Source organism: Mixophyes fleayi, chromosome 5 (genome assembly GCF_038048845.1).
Source record: "Mixophyes fleayi isolate aMixFle1 chromosome 5, aMixFle1.hap1, whole genome shotgun sequence".
In the NCBI taxonomy this organism is placed as follows: domain Eukaryota; kingdom Metazoa; phylum Chordata; class Amphibia; order Anura; family Limnodynastidae; genus Mixophyes; species Mixophyes fleayi.
Genome location: NC_134406.1, coordinates 279,804,973 through 279,824,843, shown reverse-complemented (window position 1 = coordinate 279,824,843; position 19,871 = coordinate 279,804,973). Strand labels below are relative to the sequence as shown.

General features: G+C 42.9%; 1 protein-coding gene across 2 annotated transcripts in view; it reads right to left on the bottom strand.

The window, feature by feature from the left end:
* The window catches only part of LOC142157928 (tyrosinase-like), a 101,623-nt gene that overhangs the window by 20,543 nt on the left and 61,209 nt on the right, over nucleotides 1-19,871 (bottom strand). For both annotated transcript variants that reach the window (XM_075211438.1, XM_075211437.1), the window contains exons 3-4: nucleotides 19,119-19,332; nucleotides 16,265-16,403 (exon numbers count right to left, since the gene is read on the bottom strand). In XM_075211438.1, the coding sequence (XP_075067539.1) occupies nucleotides 16,265-16,403; nucleotides 19,119-19,332 (353 nt within the window). The remainder of the gene's footprint in view (nucleotides 1-16,264; nucleotides 16,404-19,118; nucleotides 19,333-19,871) is intronic.

The following is a 19,871-nucleotide window of genomic DNA, read 5'->3' as shown; positions in this document are numbered from 1 at the left end:
TGGTGAACACACATCAGTGGTTAATGGAAGCAGGAGAGGGGAAGATACTTACATTGAAATCAGCATTCTGCTTTCTGGCTTGTGCTGGAACCATGCAGTCCAAAGTCCCAGTCCATAGAGGAAGCCACTGGGAGGAAGGAAAGGGGGGGTAGAATAGAGTACTAGCAGTGGCTGGGGAAGGGACACCATTAGGCAGCACTGTCTGTTTAAAGCAACAGAAAGTGCGTTCCAGCCTACAAAGATGCCAGCCCAAATCATTGATTTTGGGATTGAACAAGCCAGCCCCTCCTTAGCGGCTCCATAACATTATGAGGGGCAGGGCCTGATCAACCAATAGGTCCCCCCCAGGACCAAGCCCACCAGGTCCCAGCCCCCAAGGCTGCAGCCTAGGGTGCTGGGACCTGGGAGGCGCAGTGACTGCAAGATATTTTTTTTCAAATTTTTAGAAAGGAGCTGCTGTGAGTGGAACTCACTGCCGGCAGATGAGAAGAGAAGAGAAGAGAAGAAGACTGAAGACAGGTAAGTAATGAAATAACCTGGAAAGTGGGTGATAAAATTGCCAGGGGAGACATGAAGGTCGCTGGTGGTTGAGGAAATGGCTGGTGGAGGGGCATGATCTCTGTATTGCGTGGCGTTCATGAGGATGCTCTCTAAAGAATGTAACCATTGAGGGTTTGTAATGTTTGCACATATTCAATACAGGACCCCAACTATTCAGAAGACTGCTAAATGACATCAAAGCTGCAAGAACAAGCAAGAAAGAACAGGTAAGAGAATCTATCTAAACGTTTTTGCTGAAGAATTCTCCTGAATTTTCCTTTAATGATTATCAGGGGGTGGGCCTTATGGGTGTATTAGCCTAGGGTGGCCAGAAACCTTGGGGTTAGGGTTAGGGTCATGAGAGCTTTTATCCTGCTTATACTTTATGTGAAGATACTGGGTTATCTGGCCCAATTCTACCCACTTCACTCTGGCTGGCCACCCACGGATGCCTTCCTAGGTGAGGGAAGTCTATCCAGTACCTTCTAAGGTTCTTATTAGTCACTCAGGCAAATGCAGTTAGAAAAGTACAACAGTACATTTATTGTAATAAAAACAATCACTAGATTATTATGTACACACAGTAAATAAATGCCAGGCAGGTTTACCACACCATCTGTCCCTTACCCCTCTAACTTAAGGAGCTACAGTCACCTGGATGTCCTGACTTAAAAACCCATGGAGTTTTTCTCTTAGCTGCAGCTGTAGTCCATTGGAAGAGAACAAAAACTCAAAACCAGCTACACTGCACCTTCCATGAATCAATCCTCAGAATGAATATCACCTTCAACCCCTGGAGTGGCTCCTTATATCTAGAGTCAAGTTTCCACAGTGCTTTCCGCTCTCTGGGCAAACCCCTGGCTCTCTATCCACATTGGTGGGTCCTGGATCAGGGGGTTGGAGGGGGGAGTGGAGATGAGCTGTGTTTCTACAGAAGCCCCCTGCTGGGATGCAGACAAAACGTCTGGACTAGTCCTAAGGAGAACAATGGATACTAATTGGCCTCCCCCACCTCCAAAGATAGGGTAGCAGTTAGACCCTCCTAAAATTAACCCCTTACACTACCTTATTATGTCACAGGGTCTCCAGCTGTTCCATGCTTCTTGTAGAGAAAGGAGGGAGGAGAATGAATGCAGCTCTAGCCCCCTCACCTGTATCCTGGACACCACGTGATCTTTACCCATAGCCCACCTGGCTTCAATTTGAGAACAATGCATAACAGCATCACTGAATTAACAACCAACACGTTTTTACACTGGGTAACATAGAAAGAAGAAGTCTTTTATCTAGGCATGGCTACAATGTCCACTTATCCACATGTAATTAGACACTGCAGTTGTACAGTTGGGGAACAAATACAAGGGCTATAAAAAGTACATGCTATAATCCACATTTTGTGAGAAACGAGGGACAGGCTGGTTAGGGTGATATTAATACCTCATTTCACCACACTTTATCTTACACTTTGGGGGCTATGCATCAAGCATAGTTGACACTTAAAGATGCGGAAACGGCTGCTTTCGCATCTTTTAATTATGGTTGCTATGAATTACATGCCTAACGGATTTCACAGAAAATACAGGTAAATACCGTGCAGCATCACAGTCCCCATAGATTATATGGGGACTGCGGTGTACAGCAATGCATGAAGCTTTGATAAGCATTGCATTGCACAGACAGGTAACGCCATCTCAAGATGGCATTACCTGTCTTTTCCTATGGGATTCTGCTGAAGCCTCTCTGGCTTTACAGAATTAAATACAGTGGAAGGCTGCCGGTAAGCAGGAATAAGTAACCGCGTCAGAGGGATCACTTCCCAGAGTAGCCACAGCATGATGCATTTCAGCGATACATAAATATGCATCACTGCGATTTGCAGCAATGCATATTTGCTGGTACCACATCTTATTGATGCATATACCCCTTTATCTCATACTTTACTTTATCTTACACAATGGGGCATATTTAAGGATGAACGAATTGTATGAAAGATAGTTTTCAATCCTCATTGCATAAATAAGGATTGAACTATCTTTCATATTTATTAAAAAACCTCCACAGGAACAGCAGTTATGAAAATACCTGTGGTGGATGACAGAAGAATTTTTTCCCTGGTGAAGAAAAACCCCTTCACAACAGTTGGCCAAATCAAGAACACTCTCCAGGAGGTAGCTGTATATGTGTCAAAGTCAACAATCAAGAGAAGACTTCACAAGAGTGAATACAGAGGGTTCACCACAAGATGTAAACCATTTGTGAGCCACAAAAACAGGGAGACCAGATTAGAGTTTGGCAAACAACATCTAAAAAAGCCATTACAGTTCTGGAACAACATCCTATGGACAGATGAGACAAAGATCAACTCGTACCAGAGTGATGGGAAGAGAAGAGTATGGAGAAGGAAAGGAACTGCTCATGATCCAAAACATACCACCTCATCAGTGAAACATGGTGGTGGTAGTGTCATGGCGTGGGCATGTATGGCTGCCAATGGACCTGGTTCCCTTGTATTTATTGATGATGTGACTGCTGACAAAAGCAGCAGGATGAATTCTGAAGTGTTTTGGACAATATTATCTGCTCATATTCAGTCAAATGCTTCAGAACTCATTGGACGGCGCTTCACAGTGCAGATGGACAATGACCCGAAGCGTACTGCAAAAGCAACCAAAGAGTTTTTTAAGGCTAACAAGTGGAATGTTATGCAATGGCCAAGTCAATCACCTGACCTGAATCCGATTGAGCATGCATTTCACTTGATGAAGACAAAACTGAAGGGAAAATGCCCCAAGAACAAGCAGGAACTGAAGACATTTGCAGTGGAGGCCTGGCAGAGCATCACCAGGGATGAAACCCAGCGTCTGGTGATGTCTATGTGTTCCAGACTTCAGGCTGTAATTGACTGCAAATGATTTGCAACAAAGTATTAAAAAGTGAAAGTTTGATGTTGGATTGTTTAGTTTGTCCCACTACTTTTGGTCCCTTAAAAAGTGGGAGGCACATATAGAAACCATTGTAATTCTTACACTGTTCACCTGATTTTAAGGGTGTGCACCGGGCACTTTTGGTGTTTTGGGTTTTGGGTTCTGATTAGCTTGAGGTTTTGGGTTCTGATTTGTTTTGCCAAAACACCCCACGAAAGGTTTTGGTTCTGATTTTGGGTTTTGGGTTCTGATTTTTTTTTTAAAAAAGCATACAAAGTGCTAAAATCCATATTTCGGTTTTTTTTTCACTCCTACACTATTATTAACCTCAATAACATTCATTTCCACTCATTTCCAGTCTATTGTGAACACCTCACACCTCACAATATTGTTTTTAGTCCAAAAGGTTGCACCGAGGTAGCTGGATGTCTAAGCAAAGTGACACAAGTCGGCGGCACAAACACGTGGCCCATCGTAGGTGGCTGTGTAGGCTTGAATGGCCTTTTTCTGCTCCTCCATCCTCTGCAGCATATAGAGGGTGGAGTTCAAGTGCGTCACTACCTCTTGTTTTTGTTGATGGCAGGGCATGTTCATGCTTTTTTGATGTAGCAGGAACAGTGAACGTAGTTTAATATCTGATAATAAGATTTCTGGACTGCGTAGTGGAGTGGCCCAGGTACCCAATTTGGTACCGGGGCCACAATACCTCCTTCAACTTGTCTAAATTCCACTGCACAGATGGCTGCTCCTCCATTCTCTGCAGCATATAGAGGGTGGAGTTCAAGCGCGTCACTACCTCTTGTTTTTGTTGATGGCAGGGCATGTTCATGCTTTTTTGATGTAGCAGGAACAGTGAACGTAGTTTAAGATTTCTGGACTGCGTAGTGGAGTGGCCCCGGTACCCAATTTGGTACCGGGGCCACAATACCTCCTTCAACTGTCTAAATTCCACTGCACAGATGGCGGACACCGGATGCACGTCTAACACCAACATAGGTGTTAAGGCCGCAGTTATCCGCTTTGCCATAGGATGACTACTGTCGTACTTCGTGCTCATGGCAAACGACTGTTGGACGGTCACATAATGCCAAAAACAGAGTAGCAAGATGGAATTGTCCTTGGCCCCTCCCACCCACCCTGATGTTGTTGAAATAGGACATGCGCACTTTAACAAACCAATCATTTCAACGACAGGGCCTACAAAACTGTGACTGAAATGATTGGTTTGTTTGGACCCCCACAAAACGAGCTGGCAAAGAAAAAAAAGAGGTGCAAGATGGAATTGTCCTTGGGCCCTCCCACCCACCCTTATGTTGTTGAAATAGGACATGCACACTTTAACAAACCAATCATTTCAGTGACAGGGCCTACCAAACTACTGTGGCTGAAATGATTGGTTTGTTTGGGCCCCCACACAAAAAAAGCTGTTCATCTCTCCCTGTACAAACTAAACTGGCTCTACTGAGGCAAGATGTCGTCCTCATCCTCATCCTCTGATTCCTCGCCCCCTTCAGTGTGTACTTCCTCATCCTCACACATTATCAATTCGTCCCCGCTGGACTCCACAACTACAGGTCCCTCTGTAGTCTCTGGAGGGCAGTGCTGTTCTTGATTGAGGAATTGATAATTCATTTTTATGAACATAATTTTTTCAACGTTTTGCGGAAGCAACCTCCTTCGCCGCTCACTGACCAGGTTCCCCGCTGCACTAAAAACTCTTTCCGAGTACACACTGGAGGGGGCACAACTCAGGCAAAATAGAGCCAGTTTGTACAGGAGCTTCCAAACTGGCTTTTTTTCCTGCCAGTAAGAATATGGACTGTCTGACATGTCTACTTAGATGGTGTCAGCAAAGTAATCCTCCACCATTTTTTCAATTGTGACAGCATCCAATGAAGCGACAGTAGACATGTCTGCAATGGTTGGCAGGTCCTTCAGTCCGGACCAGATGTTCTCAGCATCCCCGCCAGCGGGTCTTTTAGGAAAACTGAGCTTTTTCCTCGCAGCCACAGGTGTTGAAGAAAATGGAGGAGCTGTTGGCATGTCACAGTCCTCTTCAGAGGACAATCTCCTGACCAGCAGGTCTTTGCATCTCTGTAGACTTGTGTCCGCCGGAAACAGAGACACAACATACGCTTTAAACCGAGGATCCAGCACGGTGGCCAGAATGTATTCCTCTGACTTTAAAAGAGTGACCACCCTCGGATCCTGGCAAAGCGTATGAAGGGCTTCATCCACAAAAGCTACATGCTTGGTGGAATCGCAATGCTTTACCAGCTCCTTCCTCACTTTCTCCAGCTGCTTTTGCAACAGCCTGATCAGGGGTATCACCTGACTCAAGCTGGCAGTGTCGGAACTGACTTCTCGTGTGGCAAGTTCAAACGGCTGGAGAACCTTGCACAACATGGAAATCAGTCTCCAATGCGCTTGACTAAGGCACATCCCCACTCCATTTCCTAGGTCGTAGGTGGCTGTGTAGGCTTGAATGGCCTTTTGCTGCTCCTCCATCCTCAGTTTCTCTAAGAGGTTGTCAGCTTTGTGCCTCTTATTAAAACGGTGATAAACAACGTTGCCTGCCTTGGAACGAGCAGCCGTTGTGGAGATGCTGCTACTGATGCAGCTGCTGCTTTTGCTGCGGAAGGCGATGCATCTACCCAGTGGGCTGTCACAGTCATTTAAAGTCCTTCGTTTGCCCTGAACCACTTGTCCACATGTCGGTGGTTAGGTGGACAGTGAGTACAACCGCATTTTTCAGAGCACTGAGGACACTTTTTCGTACTTCTCTGTACATCCCGGGTATTGCCTGCCTAGTGAAGTGGAATCTCGACGGGATTTGGTACCGGGGACACAATACCTCCATCAACCGTCTAAATCCCACTCCACTGATGGCGGACACCGGACGCACGTCTAACACCAACATAGCTTTTACAGCCGCAGTTATCTGCTTTGCAATAGGGTGACTACTGTCGTACTTTGTGGTCATGGCAAACGACTGTTGGACGGTCAACTGTTTGGTGAAAGACGTAGCGTTCTTGCGACTTCCCCTCTGGGAAGATGACCGACTACGAGCAGCAGCAGTGGCAGTAGTAGGCGTACCGCTGCAGGATTCCTCGGATGAATCCGGTATTGAAGAGGACTCAGTCTGGCTGGTGACATGTCCTGCAGGACTAAATCTGATGGAGATCGTAGAGGAAGTTGACGAGGAGGGTGTTGGTGGTGTGTATCCAACAGGACCAAGGGATTTAGATGTCCCTGGACTGCTGACGGTCCTAGCCACAGGTCCTGAACTAAACGCTGAATTATGAAGGTTCTTCAGGTGACGTATAAGGGAGGATGTCCCAAGGTGGCCAAGATCCTTACCCCTGCTTATTTGAGCTTTACATAAGCTACATATGGCCATACATTTGTTGTCCGGATTGGGATAAAAATAACTCCAGACAGAAGAGGTGGATTTTTTTGGTCTTCTGACCAGGCATGACGATGGGCTTTTTCATCCCATGGACCACAACTGTTTCCCCCCCTGGTGGCTCATTTATGATAACCACATCAGCACCCTCCTCGTCAAGTTCCTCCTCAGCGCCAGCTACATCAATATCCTCCTCCCGGTGTACAACATTCACACCTTCATTAGCCAAATCTCTAACTGGACTGTGGTTGATCCTTCCAGCATATGCAGAGGGTGTGCTGCAAATGGTGGAAGGAGCCACCTCTTCCCGTACAATGATGGGAAGGTCAGGCTTCACAACCACCAACACCCTTGGACTTGCCTTGGGGATTTGTGATGTCATCTGTTTAGAAGGCAGAGTTCTTTGCTGTTTTGTTGTTGTTGCTGACAGCATAACTCTCTTAAATTTTTTGTAGGGGGGGGGAGGAGGAGGAGGGCTTAGATCCTTGGGTGAAGCTGAACCACTAGTCATGAACACGGGCCAGGGCCTAAGCCGTTCCTTGCCACTCCATGTCGTAAATGGCATATTGGCAAGTTTACGTTTCTCCTCTGATGATTTGAAATTTCTTTTTTTACTAATTGTAGTGAACTTTGGCTTTTTGGATTTTACATGCCCTGTACTAGGAGATTGGGCATCGCCCTTGGCAGACGACATTGATGGCATTTCATCGTCTATGTCATGACTAGTGGCAGCAGCTTCAGCATTAGGAGGAAGTGGGTCTTGATCTTTCCCTACTTTATCCTCCAAATTGTTGTTCTCCATTATATGCAGCACAAGAGAGCATACCCTTAAACCACACACACTTTGGGACTGCTGAAACAGTGAACATAGTAATATAGATTGCAGTTCCTATTTTTTTGGACTGCAGAAACAGTGAACGTAGTAATATTGATTGCAGTTCCTATTTTTTGGACTGCAGAAACAGTGAACGTAGTAATATAGATTGCAGATCCTATTTTTTTAGACTGCAGAAACAGTGAACGTAGTAATATAGATTGCAGTTCCTAATTTTTGGAAATGCAGAAACAGTGAACGTAGTAATATAGATTGCAGTTCCTATTTGTTGGGGCTGCAGGAATATATTGCTCTAGAATATTTTTTATACTTTTTAAATTATTTTTTTATATTTTTTTTTAAATTATTTTTTTTATTTTATTTTTTAATTTTTAGAAGATTTTATTTTAATTATAAAATTACTATGGACTTAGCCCAAAAAAACTCAGGAGAAAAGCACCACTGGACTCAGCAGGACAGACACTGGCCAAAGCACCACTGGAATCAGCAGGACAGAGCACTGGACAAAGTACTACTGGACTCAGCAGGACAGAGCACTGGACAAAGGACCACTTGAATATTGTAAATTAGTATAACAGAGCACAGGATATCAACCTCCCTCGACAGTGATCGCAGGGAGAATGAAGATGGCGGCCGCGAGCGGGGCATTTATGACATCCGAGTCTCGCGAGATCCGATGCGAGACTTGGATGTCATAGCCTCGTTTTGGATTCGTTTGTCGGCCGGCAGCATCCGAACAGTGCTCGGATCCCGTCGGATCCGCACTGTTCGGGTGGGCTCTGATTACCGCTCATCCTTACCTGATTTGGATGTAAATACCCTCAAATTAAAGCTGAAAGACTGCAGTTAAAGCACATCTTGTTTGTTTCATTTAATATCCATTGTGGTGGTGTACAGAGCCCAAAATATAAGAATTGTGTCCATGTCCCAATATTTATGGACTTGACTGTATGTATTTTGAAAAAAATGCACTGTTGATAGATTTGTTAAATACTTCAATTTGCGTCTATTCCCCGAACACAGCCGTGTTTGGGGAATTGACATGAAAATTGGCTTTATTAAAAAGGCACCAATATCTTACACTTTATCTCATACCTTTTATGTTTTAATGGGACGCCTCTTGCACGTTCATTTTGCATATTGGGGGAGAAGAGCATTCCTAGAAGCACTCCAACAATATAATATAAAGCCTCATACACAAAAAAAGGAGACATAATAAAATAGTACTGATGTCCCCTCAATTCCATGATTATTTTAAACCATAAATGTCACCAAACTGAGGAGATTTGTAGTATAAAAATGTAAAAGATTTATGCAGCGGATGGGTTTATTCTAAAGGGGTCAGAGGTTGGACTTGATGTGACCTTTACACAGTACGTCTCATTAGATTTCTCTCTCTTTCCATAGACCTAGGTGCATTTTCTAGTTTGCCAAGATATCTACCGAGAGCAGAGAATATGCGTCAACTTGATGTACGCTGGACAGACAAGTAATTGTGTTTGGAAATGCATATTGTCACATTGCAAGTACTACCTCTTTATTACAACCATGGTTGTGGCCAGTTATATTTATTGGTTGTTATAAAAATGTTCAAGAAATATTGTTTAACTCTGTGCTATTTAGAACATTAAAATTTAGCATAATTTAATATGATATTTGTACTATATGACTTATTTAGAGGCTTGATGATACATTTGAATGATGCTTTACTGTAAATGAGGATTTTTACAGTTTTTTTATTGATAATACAATTTGAGTGCATTTTTGAATCAATTATTAATATTATTAGCATTATTAGTATTATTATTATTACTATTATTTACAAGGCACCACAGCACTGTACATAGGGGGTGAACAGAGTAGACATTTACATTATTATACAATGCGTACATAGCTATGCATAATTGCAAAATACATAATTATACAATGAACAAGCCACTAAGTACGTAATATTTCAAAACAAACTACTGAAAAGACAGTGAGCATATGTAGTGCCCGTGAGAAGTAAGCCTATGTCCAGGAGCATGGGCTTGAAAAACAGGAAATAATGGTTTGTGAAACAGGCCTAGAGGTGAAGAGGACAAGGCAGAAGGTGCAATAAGAGTGAAAAACACAAGGAAAGAGGGCCCTGCTCTTAAGTCCTTATATCCTAGGAGATGTGAAACTACAAATCCCAGAATGCTCTGTTATTGGCTGGCAGAGCATGCTGGGGCTTGTAGTTTCACAACAACTGGAGAGCTACAGGTTGGCTAGGCATGTCCTAGAGGAAAAGAGTAGACAAATTATCTTTACCGCATTTTTATTAAACCCAAGTTATTTCACCTATCCTTGTCCCTCTCATTGAAGTATTTATCTCCTGACCACCGGATGTCCGAATAAAAAAGAACCTGACTAGTGTCTGGAGGACAAGGTAAGGGAAGGAAATCCCATCAGTACTCGACCACCACATAACTTTGGCGTCAAACCGAACAGGATCCGAGTGCATCAGGAGAGTAATACCTACAGTGAAAAATGGATCAGCAACAAGGCGGGGGAACAGCACAACCGGCAGGGCCCATAACCCTACCATACTATTTCGGGCCCCATGGCTCCCGAAGTACAGCGGGGACGACGACAAGCTACAGAAGACTTCATTCACAGAATTCGAGAACAAACTGGAATCCATGTTCCGACTATACCCGTTGAATGAACAGCAGAAAGTGGAGATCTTAATAGGGCAACTCACAGGGTCGGCGCTCAGAGAAGTAATCTCATGGCCGATGGATGACAAGAAAGAAGCAGCGCAAGTTTTAAAAAAAATTTCCACAACGTTTGAGACAAGAACTCTTCCGGAGTTGAAGATGAAATTATATGCTCGCAAGCAACAACCCAACGAGACACTGCGGGACTATGCCCTGAGCCTACAAGAGATGCTAAGAGCCATTCAGGCAGTTGACAAAGAGGAAGTACGAAACGCGGACGAAGCCCTGACCGTACAGTTCGTAGAAGGAGTCGCCCAAGAAAGCGTTAAGATTCAGCTACGACTGATGAAAGCACAGATGCCAGGCAAAACCTTCAGAGAGTTTAAAGAGGCCGCCATCGCCATTGTCGGTAACCAACGGGGAAAGGAGGAAGAATACCCAGAATTGGTAGGCTTCAGAGAAAGCGCAAGCTCGACGGGAGCCCTAGCAAGCAGCACAGAAAAATCAACACTGGCCCAAGAATCGGTAATACAGAGCGGTCAGTATCCCACCGGAGACCCAATGCAAACGCTCAAAGAGCAAATGGAGGAGCTGGCCGTCGGAATGGCAGAAATCCAGCGAGAGATGCGCCAAATGGCGAGGCAACCGGCACCCACCTACGGGGAACCAGAGTGGAGGCCCGAAAGACAAAGACCAGCCCGAGGCAGGTGGGAACCACCTCGCGAGTATGTACGGCGATCGCCCAACCAATTTGATAGTCAGGGGCGCCCGATATGCCGCCGGTGCAATGGGATAGGACACATAGAACGAAACTGCGACCAAAACGAACATTTAAACTCCGACACCCCGAGATTGAGGGCCGAATCTCGGGGCGAGCCCCGGGAATAGATCTGGATCCAGAAAACTAGAGGCCCCAGTTCATCGGACAATGTCCCACATTACCCGTTACAATTAATGAAGTGGAGACCCTGGCTATGCTTGACACGGGGTCACAGATTACGACCATCCGGCTACCTACATTCCACAAGTATTGGGGCAAAGAGCAGCTGTTATCACCACCCCCAACCTGGCTGCAGCTGACCGCCAGTAACGGCCTTGAGATTGCGTGTGAAGGGTATTGGGAAGCGGACATCCAGATTGGAGCGACCTTGTTGCCAAAACAAGGCTGTCTTGTCACCGCCCCCTGTGAAGGGAACATAGCCCCCATCATCCTGGGGATGAATGTGCTGCAAAGATGCCCGGATGAGCTAGTGGCGACTTTGAAGGGTAAATTAACCCAAACGGCTTCCCCCGATCATCAGGCCTTTCAACATACTGTTCGGCTCCTACAAGGTTACCAAAAGTCCACTGATTCCCATGTAAAGGTTTCGGGCACTGTCAAGTGGTTTAATGTGCGGAATGGATATGGCTTCATCAACAGAAATGACACCAAAGAAGATGTGTTTGTCCACCAACAGCAATAAAGTGAAATAACCCACGGAAGTTTCTGCGCAGTGTTGGAGATGGGGAGACTGTGGAATTTGATGTTGTGGACGGAGAGAAGGGTGCCGAGGCAGCAAACGTGACTGGCCCTGGTGGTGTACCAGTAAAAGGAAGCAGATTTGCACCCTACTGACGAAGGTTCTGCAGACGTTTCTACCGGCCAAGAGGAGAGAATGCTGCAGAATCTGGTGGGGAAGTAAGTACAGAGCAAGTGAGCGAGGGAGAGAGAGCAGAAGAAGTGTCCTCTCAGCAGAGACCTGTCCAGCGCAGACGCCCTCCTCCGTTCTTCTACAAACGGCAGCAGAAAGACTACGACTGGGATGCACAGGCCTATCGGCTGTCAGAAGGAATCATCGTCCTCAAGAAGAAACATCAAGGAATGACTGGGACGAAGAACCAGATGATAGAAGAGGGACTTTGCCTCAGCTGCCCACCGACCCTTCCGAGCTACTATTGGCAGTATCAGGATTAGAGATCTTTCTCACTGAAACTGTTGTATATAATGTATATAATGTATATTAAAACTGTTGTCATTGAAAATGTTTGCTATTATAAATGTTGTAGATGTGTGATTTGAGTTGATAAAGAACAACCACCTTTATGTCTTAATGCGTGAGGACACGCACCTGAAAAAAGCGGGGGTGAATGTGGTGCCCCAAAATCTGAGTACCCTGGGGTGTATCTATATGTTTTTGATTTGTTAATTTGATTTGTTGATTGTTAGAAGTGTTTGTAAAGATTTGAAAAAAATATATATATTTTCTTGGGGGAGAAGTGACAGTTGGGAGTGGTTGGTGGTTGCCGGGAGTAACAGGAAGGAGGAGTGTGTGGCATAGCAACAAGTCCACTAACTTTAGTAATAACTGTGAACTCCCAGAAGGCAGTGGGAAGAGGAAAGTTCTAGACTTCTGAGGGAGAGAGATCCCTGTGTCTGCATAGATTGAGAGAGAAGAAGATAAGAAGTGAGCCAAAGAGAGGTGTGAGTAAAAAGGAAAGTGCTGAAAACAAATAAGCAGTATAGAGATCTGTGACATCACACTAAACAGACTGAGCTATGTACTGAAAACAGTGTGAGAGGAGAGAAAATAGAGAGGTCTGTGAATACACACAAAAGAGACTGTGCAATACAAAAGATCATCAGTTTATTTGGCGTGAAAAAGTAATATATGGGCCCCAACCACGTGCAGCACTTCTACTAAATTCCTGTGCACAGTTCAACCCAGGACTGAGTGTAAAATATGGTAACGTTACCAAGATAATATTGGTGCACCAAATGTTTTAGTTGAATATTAATGTTAAGTGATTTACCTGAAAATTGATTTATTATTATATGTTAAATGCTATTGTGCTCTATGTTGATCAAATGAGTGTTTTGTCATTGCCATTGAGTTGAAGGGGTCAGTGGCGCGGTGGCTTACCAAAATTATCTTTACCGCATTATTATTAAACCCAAGTTATTTGACCAATCCTTGTCCCTCTCATTGAAGTATTTATCTCCTGACCACCGGATGTCCGAATAAAAAAGAACCTGACTCGTGTCTGGAGGACAAGGTAAGGGAAGGAAATCCCATCAGTACTCGACCACCACACATAAGTAGTGTGGTACTGATTGGGGGAGTAGAGGTGGAAGTGGAGGCAAAAGAGATAGGAGGAGGACTGGTAGATTTCAATGAAGAGATGTCTTTTTATGACACATTTGTAGCCTTGTAGACTAGAAGATCGTTGGAGTGTGTTCCACAGTTGTGGAGCAGCACGGGAGAAGTATTGGAGGTGGGAGTGCTAGGAGCTGTGGTTGTAAAGCAGTGGTTACTGGCAGAGTGGAAGGGCCAGGAGGGAGTGTGAGTAGATATAGGGTTGGAGATGTTGGAGGAAAGAAGTGGCTGAAAACTTTGTAGAGAGGGAGAGGAGTTTGAAATCGATTCCCGTAGGAGACAGGGAGACAGTGTAGTCACTGGCAGAGAGGGGCAGGTAAGGTATATAGCATCGAGATAGGAAAACTAAGTCAGGCAGTGGCACTGAGGGCAGACAGTAGAGGGTCAATGTGGGAGGTAGGTAGGCCTGAAAGGTGGAGAATACAGTAGTCTAGGCAAAAGGGAGTAAATGAGAGTTTTGGCTGCTTCCATAGTGAGAAAGGGCAGGTCTACTTTAGGGGGATATGGGAGGAACATATATATGGGGCCCAGACTCATCAGGGTTCCCATCATCCAATGTCAGTGCTTAGTTTTCTTTGTTATTTACGGTAGTCTTTTTAAAGGTTTAGCACAGGGTTGTCCAACCCATGGCCCGCGGGCCACATGCGGCCCAGCACACCTGTAAATGTGGCCAGGAAGGAGTTTTGGTTGTGGCAAGAGGGCAGCACTGTTAATGGAAAAAAAAAATCCTTAAAAAAAAAGAAAAGAAAATACTTACCTTGCGGTCACGTCAGCTGGTACTCCGGCTCCCTCCCTTGTCTCCTCCTCCGTGCGGTGCTCGCAGTGAATGCTCGCAGTGAATGTCGGGCGTGATGTCAGCACAGAGGAGTCACCCATGCGAGAAGAACAATCAGCAGCACAGAATTGGAGAAAAGAAGAGAAGAGGACAGGAGAACAAGCCGATTAAAAGGTAAGTTAAGGGGAATTTTTTATTATTATTTCAAGGAACGCTGACCAGTGAATAAAAGTCACCTGGTCCTGGAGCATCATGGACCTTATCTCCCTGCTACATACTTCTACTTGTATTACTAATGGGGCATTATATATTATTCTCTTTGGCCCATTATAAGTTGTTATCCCTTAACTAACATAGTGGTGTAATTAGCAAAACAGGTCACAATTTGGGGTCACAGTGATGTATATGTCAGATACCGCAGGCCTGGTCAGGGCATCCTGATATACAATGCCTGGCTTAAATGCACTTTTATTGATATTGCATCGAAACAATACAAAAAGTGATTATAGTATAATAACTAGAGAGGATTTTTTGAACAGGGCGATTGAAAGGTAAGTATAGGGGGATTTGAAAAAAAAGTTATATAGATATATATATATATATATATATATATATATATATATATAGATATAGATATAGATATAGATATATATATATATATATATATATATATATATATATATAGATATAGATATATCTATATATATAGATATAGATATATCTATATATATATCTATATATATAGATATATATATATATATAATCACTTTTTCTTCTCATATATATATGTTAACTATGTTTTCTATGGTTTTTTGGATGATCGGCTATCGTTATTGTTAGTGTATCTTATGTGCGGCCCAAACCAACTCATCGTCTTCCAATGTGGCCCAGGGAAGCTAAAAGGTTGGACACCCCTGGTTTAGCAGGTCCTTTAGGACCCTGTCCTAAAGAATGAAGGCCCCATCATTGCTGTACTGCCTAGTGGCTGGTTCCTCCCCCATGATCAGTCACCAATAAGCTGCCTCTCTTTCTAGTCCTGCCTCTCCCCTCTGTCTCCAATCCTCCACCTCTCTTCTCCCGTCCCAGTCATCCTTTCTCCTCTTACTTCCCCTCCTTTAGACCTTTTTGCTCCATCCCTCCGGTCGCTACATCTGGCTGTGTGGCTGTCTCCATCAGCTTTGGAAGAGCGATAAGTTTCAAGGGTAGACTAATGTTATGTGGGCGGGGGGAGTTTTTTTTTAAATAATATAGGCTAGAGTGTCACTTATAATACATGGGGTAGGTATTAATGTTATGTGGAGGCTATGGGCTTGTGTAATTACTAGCAAAACCTTTCCAACAGGATATTTCTCTCTGTGTTGTGTTCATCTTCTCTCTCTCTCTCTCTCTTTCTTTCTCTCTCATTAAGGGCATGTAGGGAGGCCTGAGTGACATGTATAGAACATTTGCGGAGGTCTGGAGGGCATATTGTTTCTCCGAGTCTCAAGGCTCTATGCTATACCTCTGTGTCTATAAGACTGAGGAGGGTGGCCATGGTCAAGGAGAGGAAGGGGAAGGACCTGCATGTTTCCTTTTACTAGACACCACAATTTCTGGTGGCAGCCCTGAAAATGGGTCAGATCCTGGAGATATTCTGAAGGTGAAAATGGAAGCTTTGGGAGAGGGACTGCATGTGGGGAGCAAAAAAGAGGTAGTATTCAAGAATGACTCCCAGGATACGGACTTGAGAGACAAAGAAGAAGGTAGTGCTGTCAATATATAGGTAGAGGAGGGAAGGGGACTCTGGATGGGGGGAAGACAAGGATTACAGTCTTAGACATATTAAGTTTCAGGAAGCTCATTCAGGTTGAGATGGCCAATGAACTGGCAATATTGTTTTATTTTACTGACTTATTGGCACATTATTATAGCCACACAGTGATCTTTTGAGTAACCTTCCTTATTCATATTTTGATCTGTTGAAACTTACTTATCCACGAAACTGTGGTGTAAAATGAAGATGGGATCATTGCTGGAGATAGGGATCTGAGACATGGTGCCACCCAGATATATGTGTACCAGGTTATGCATGCTCCTTTTTAGTGTCACCCCATCTGGTGCCAGGAAACCTGTAAGGAGACCACAGGAATAGTTTAGGTAATAGATACAGGAGTTTTAAAATCAGCAGAAAAATAATAGAGTTATGATTGAGTCAGATCTAAATAAATCATCTACTCCAAAGGGGGAGATGTATCAAAGTGCACTTTATTATGTTATTTTAAAACTGCCATTAATTGGATGCAGTATTCAAACGCAAACCACAATGTTTATTACTCTGCAGTTGACATAAAATTGCATCTGATGTGGGGCGGCTTTAAAAGACGCAAATCACATGTGATTTACAACAAACTGCTGCTTTGCAAACCAAACATCATGCAAAAAGTTTGAGGTTCGTCCAAGGGTGACTAAAATGTATTCTGTGATTCCCACTGGCCTAGGGTAAGAGTAAGTTTATGCATTGATGCTGATGACTGTGCTCTGGATGCATCTGTTTACTATATATAAAGTTGTACATATCATAACATACATGTCTAAACTCATTTACTCATCTACTTTATGGGTGCATTTTAACTATCTACTGTACATCAGGCATTTTGTTCATTCATCATACTCAAAATACATTTGGCCAATCTTGTCAATAAGGACCATGTTTAAAAAAGTTTATTCTTGTGCGGTTTTCAATAGGTATTTGCAAACCACCGCTTGATACATTGCACCGTTTGTATGGATGCCAGGTCAAATAACCTGCTGGTTTGAAAAAACACATCTCAATGTGCTATATTAGCTTTGATAAATGGTACAGTTTGGAAAGGACACAAAAAGACATATTTTAAATTGTGGTTTGCTAAAACCATTCTTTGATACAGCGTCTTGATATTCTAGACATGTCAAAAGTGAGATCTGAAGTATCCTATGATCCATGCCTTAAGTGATATTTACTGCTGAGTGCCATTTTCAGTAAATTTAATGTTTCTAGAATATTTTGCTGATTTTGAATGTTAAAAACATGCAAGTACTGATTATTATAATGCTCTTGAAAGTTTTGCAAACTCTTGAAAGAACAAGAATCCCTTCAAGTGTGAACAACCACAGGCCATAAAGCTCAGTATAATATCTTATCCTGCAAAAAATAAATATCATGTTTACATTAATCTGTATAATCAGACATGGTTGTGTTTCATATCCACCATCAACTAATCAGAATATTAGGGCTAGGGTACATTACATCACCAAACAGAAATGTAAATGTCTTTAATCACTCCCACTGTCAGCAACAAATTAATCCTCTAATCATTTTAATTTTTGCAATACATTAGTAATCCCTAAGGCTATCTGCTTCAGACACGACATTTGTTATTACATTCTTATATGTCTTCTCTTTTCCAAGTTTGGACCCTCAGAGCAGCATTGAGATTTCTTAGAGTTTAGCATATTGCTTCTGCTAATTCCACAGATTCAGCTCAGACAAATATATATACATATTACCCTGATTTGAAGAGTAAACATAATCCATAGTAGAATCAGGCTAATCAATGTCAGAGTAGGAGCCAATCACAATGAAGCAGCCACCATAACATTATAGCATATAATCAATTATTAAAACGGTCTGATTGATTCTCAGCCATGTTTTATAAATACCTGTTTAAATCTTCCAAATAATCCCCAATAAAACCTGTATTGCAAAAAATATCACTTATGTGAGAGATATCTGGCTGTAAAAGTCCAACTACTCCACTTAGCCTCATCCCATTCTTTAATGAACTATTACTGTATGCCGGGTATCTGTTCCGTGTTGTTATCACTGTAGTTAATATTTTATATTTCTTTGATAGACATTTTATTAATGTTTATAGCTGAAGTATAGATGGTGGAATGGATAAGATCTTGGTTGCAGGATAGAAAACAGAGAGTTATAGTGAATGGAGTAGATTCACAGGAGGGAAAGGTCACCAATGGAGCACCCCAAGGATCTGTACCTGGACCAGTGCTGGTTAATATCTTTATCGGAGGTATTGAAGGGATATTATGCCTTTTTGCAGATGACACAAAGATATGCAGCAGGGTAGACACCCCAGGAGGGGTAAAACAAATGATTGATGATCTAGGTAGACTAGAGGAATGGTCAAGACAGTGGCAACTACAGTTTAATGCCAAAAAATACAAAATCACGCACTTGGGTCTCAAAATCCCAAAGGCTAAATATTAATATTAATATTAGTATTAACGGCACTATAATATATATATGTTTTAAACACAATCAGAGCATCCGGGGAGCACACTGTCCCTGCCTGTCACTACTGAACGGACCTGCACATAGTGTGCAGCCGCCGGCAGCCTCAGATGTAAAAAAAGGGGCGGTGCCTAAATTGCCACCCCTACATCGCCCCGGGTACAAATATTCTCTAGATCCGCCCCTGAACACCATGGACCCTTACCATGTTTTGCTAGTGCATTGAAATACCCTGTGGGAAGTTTTACCCGGACATCTACACATTTTCCCTGGTGTTTTAACGTACACAATGCTGGAAGCCTGGGACACGCACCTCTGTCATTTAGCCTCCTTCCAGTGACTCTGTCACAATATATATATATATTTGTTTGTTTTGTTCTGTTATTTTAACATTTACTTTTTTCGAAATATCATACAGTAGACAAACGTATCGACAACTCAGCGAGACAAGCGCTTTCTGGCATGAATTGCATTTAGTATGAATTCACAGGTGGGTTTATTAACCAGAAATAAATGAAATGAAAAGAATTTGAGAGCCCAGTACATTACCCACCTTCCAACGCATTTCTGAAGCTGTGTCTGGATGTCTCATTAAAAGGGGAAGTGTCAAAGTCTTTTATCTTCAAGGTGTTTTCCACATCCTCAAATGTGGGCAGATTGGGGGCATAGGGCGTGGTCCCCGGCTTTCTGTGTAGTCTTTCCATTTTATATTCTGAGTCGGCCAATGGACAGTATTCATCTGGGAAATTGAACCCACTGCAAATGGCCTAAAAAGAGAATGTTATTTTCTAAGGGTTGACTTGGATCATATGAGTGTTATATACATTTTTATTCTATCAAAATAAGCAAAACATTATTTTTATGTCACTATAAAATACCCAGCCAATTACACTTACTCTCTTACTTTATACAGGTCTTCATATAAAAGTCATCTTGGGGACAAGATATTTTTATACACTTATTACTAATCAACTCCCTTGTATGTTTATGCAGGAGGGCTAAGCCTTATGCATTGTTGGCATCCTCAGCCTAGTTCACAGTCAATAGCTTTCCCCTTAGTTATTTCACACTACTGTACAACATTACCACTCTTCTCTGACTATTACTCTGCAATAATTCTTCACATTTATTTCTGCCTCTGAATTTTTGCTTTTCTACCTTTACTTTTTTATTATAGGTCACACCCTCACCTGTGTCACACTCCAATCATCTCTCTATTTATAAAAGGCTAACTCTGCTCCTCACCTTTATAAATACACACACAAAACACAAAAACATTTGGTAAAATGTTTGCATCTGACTCTTA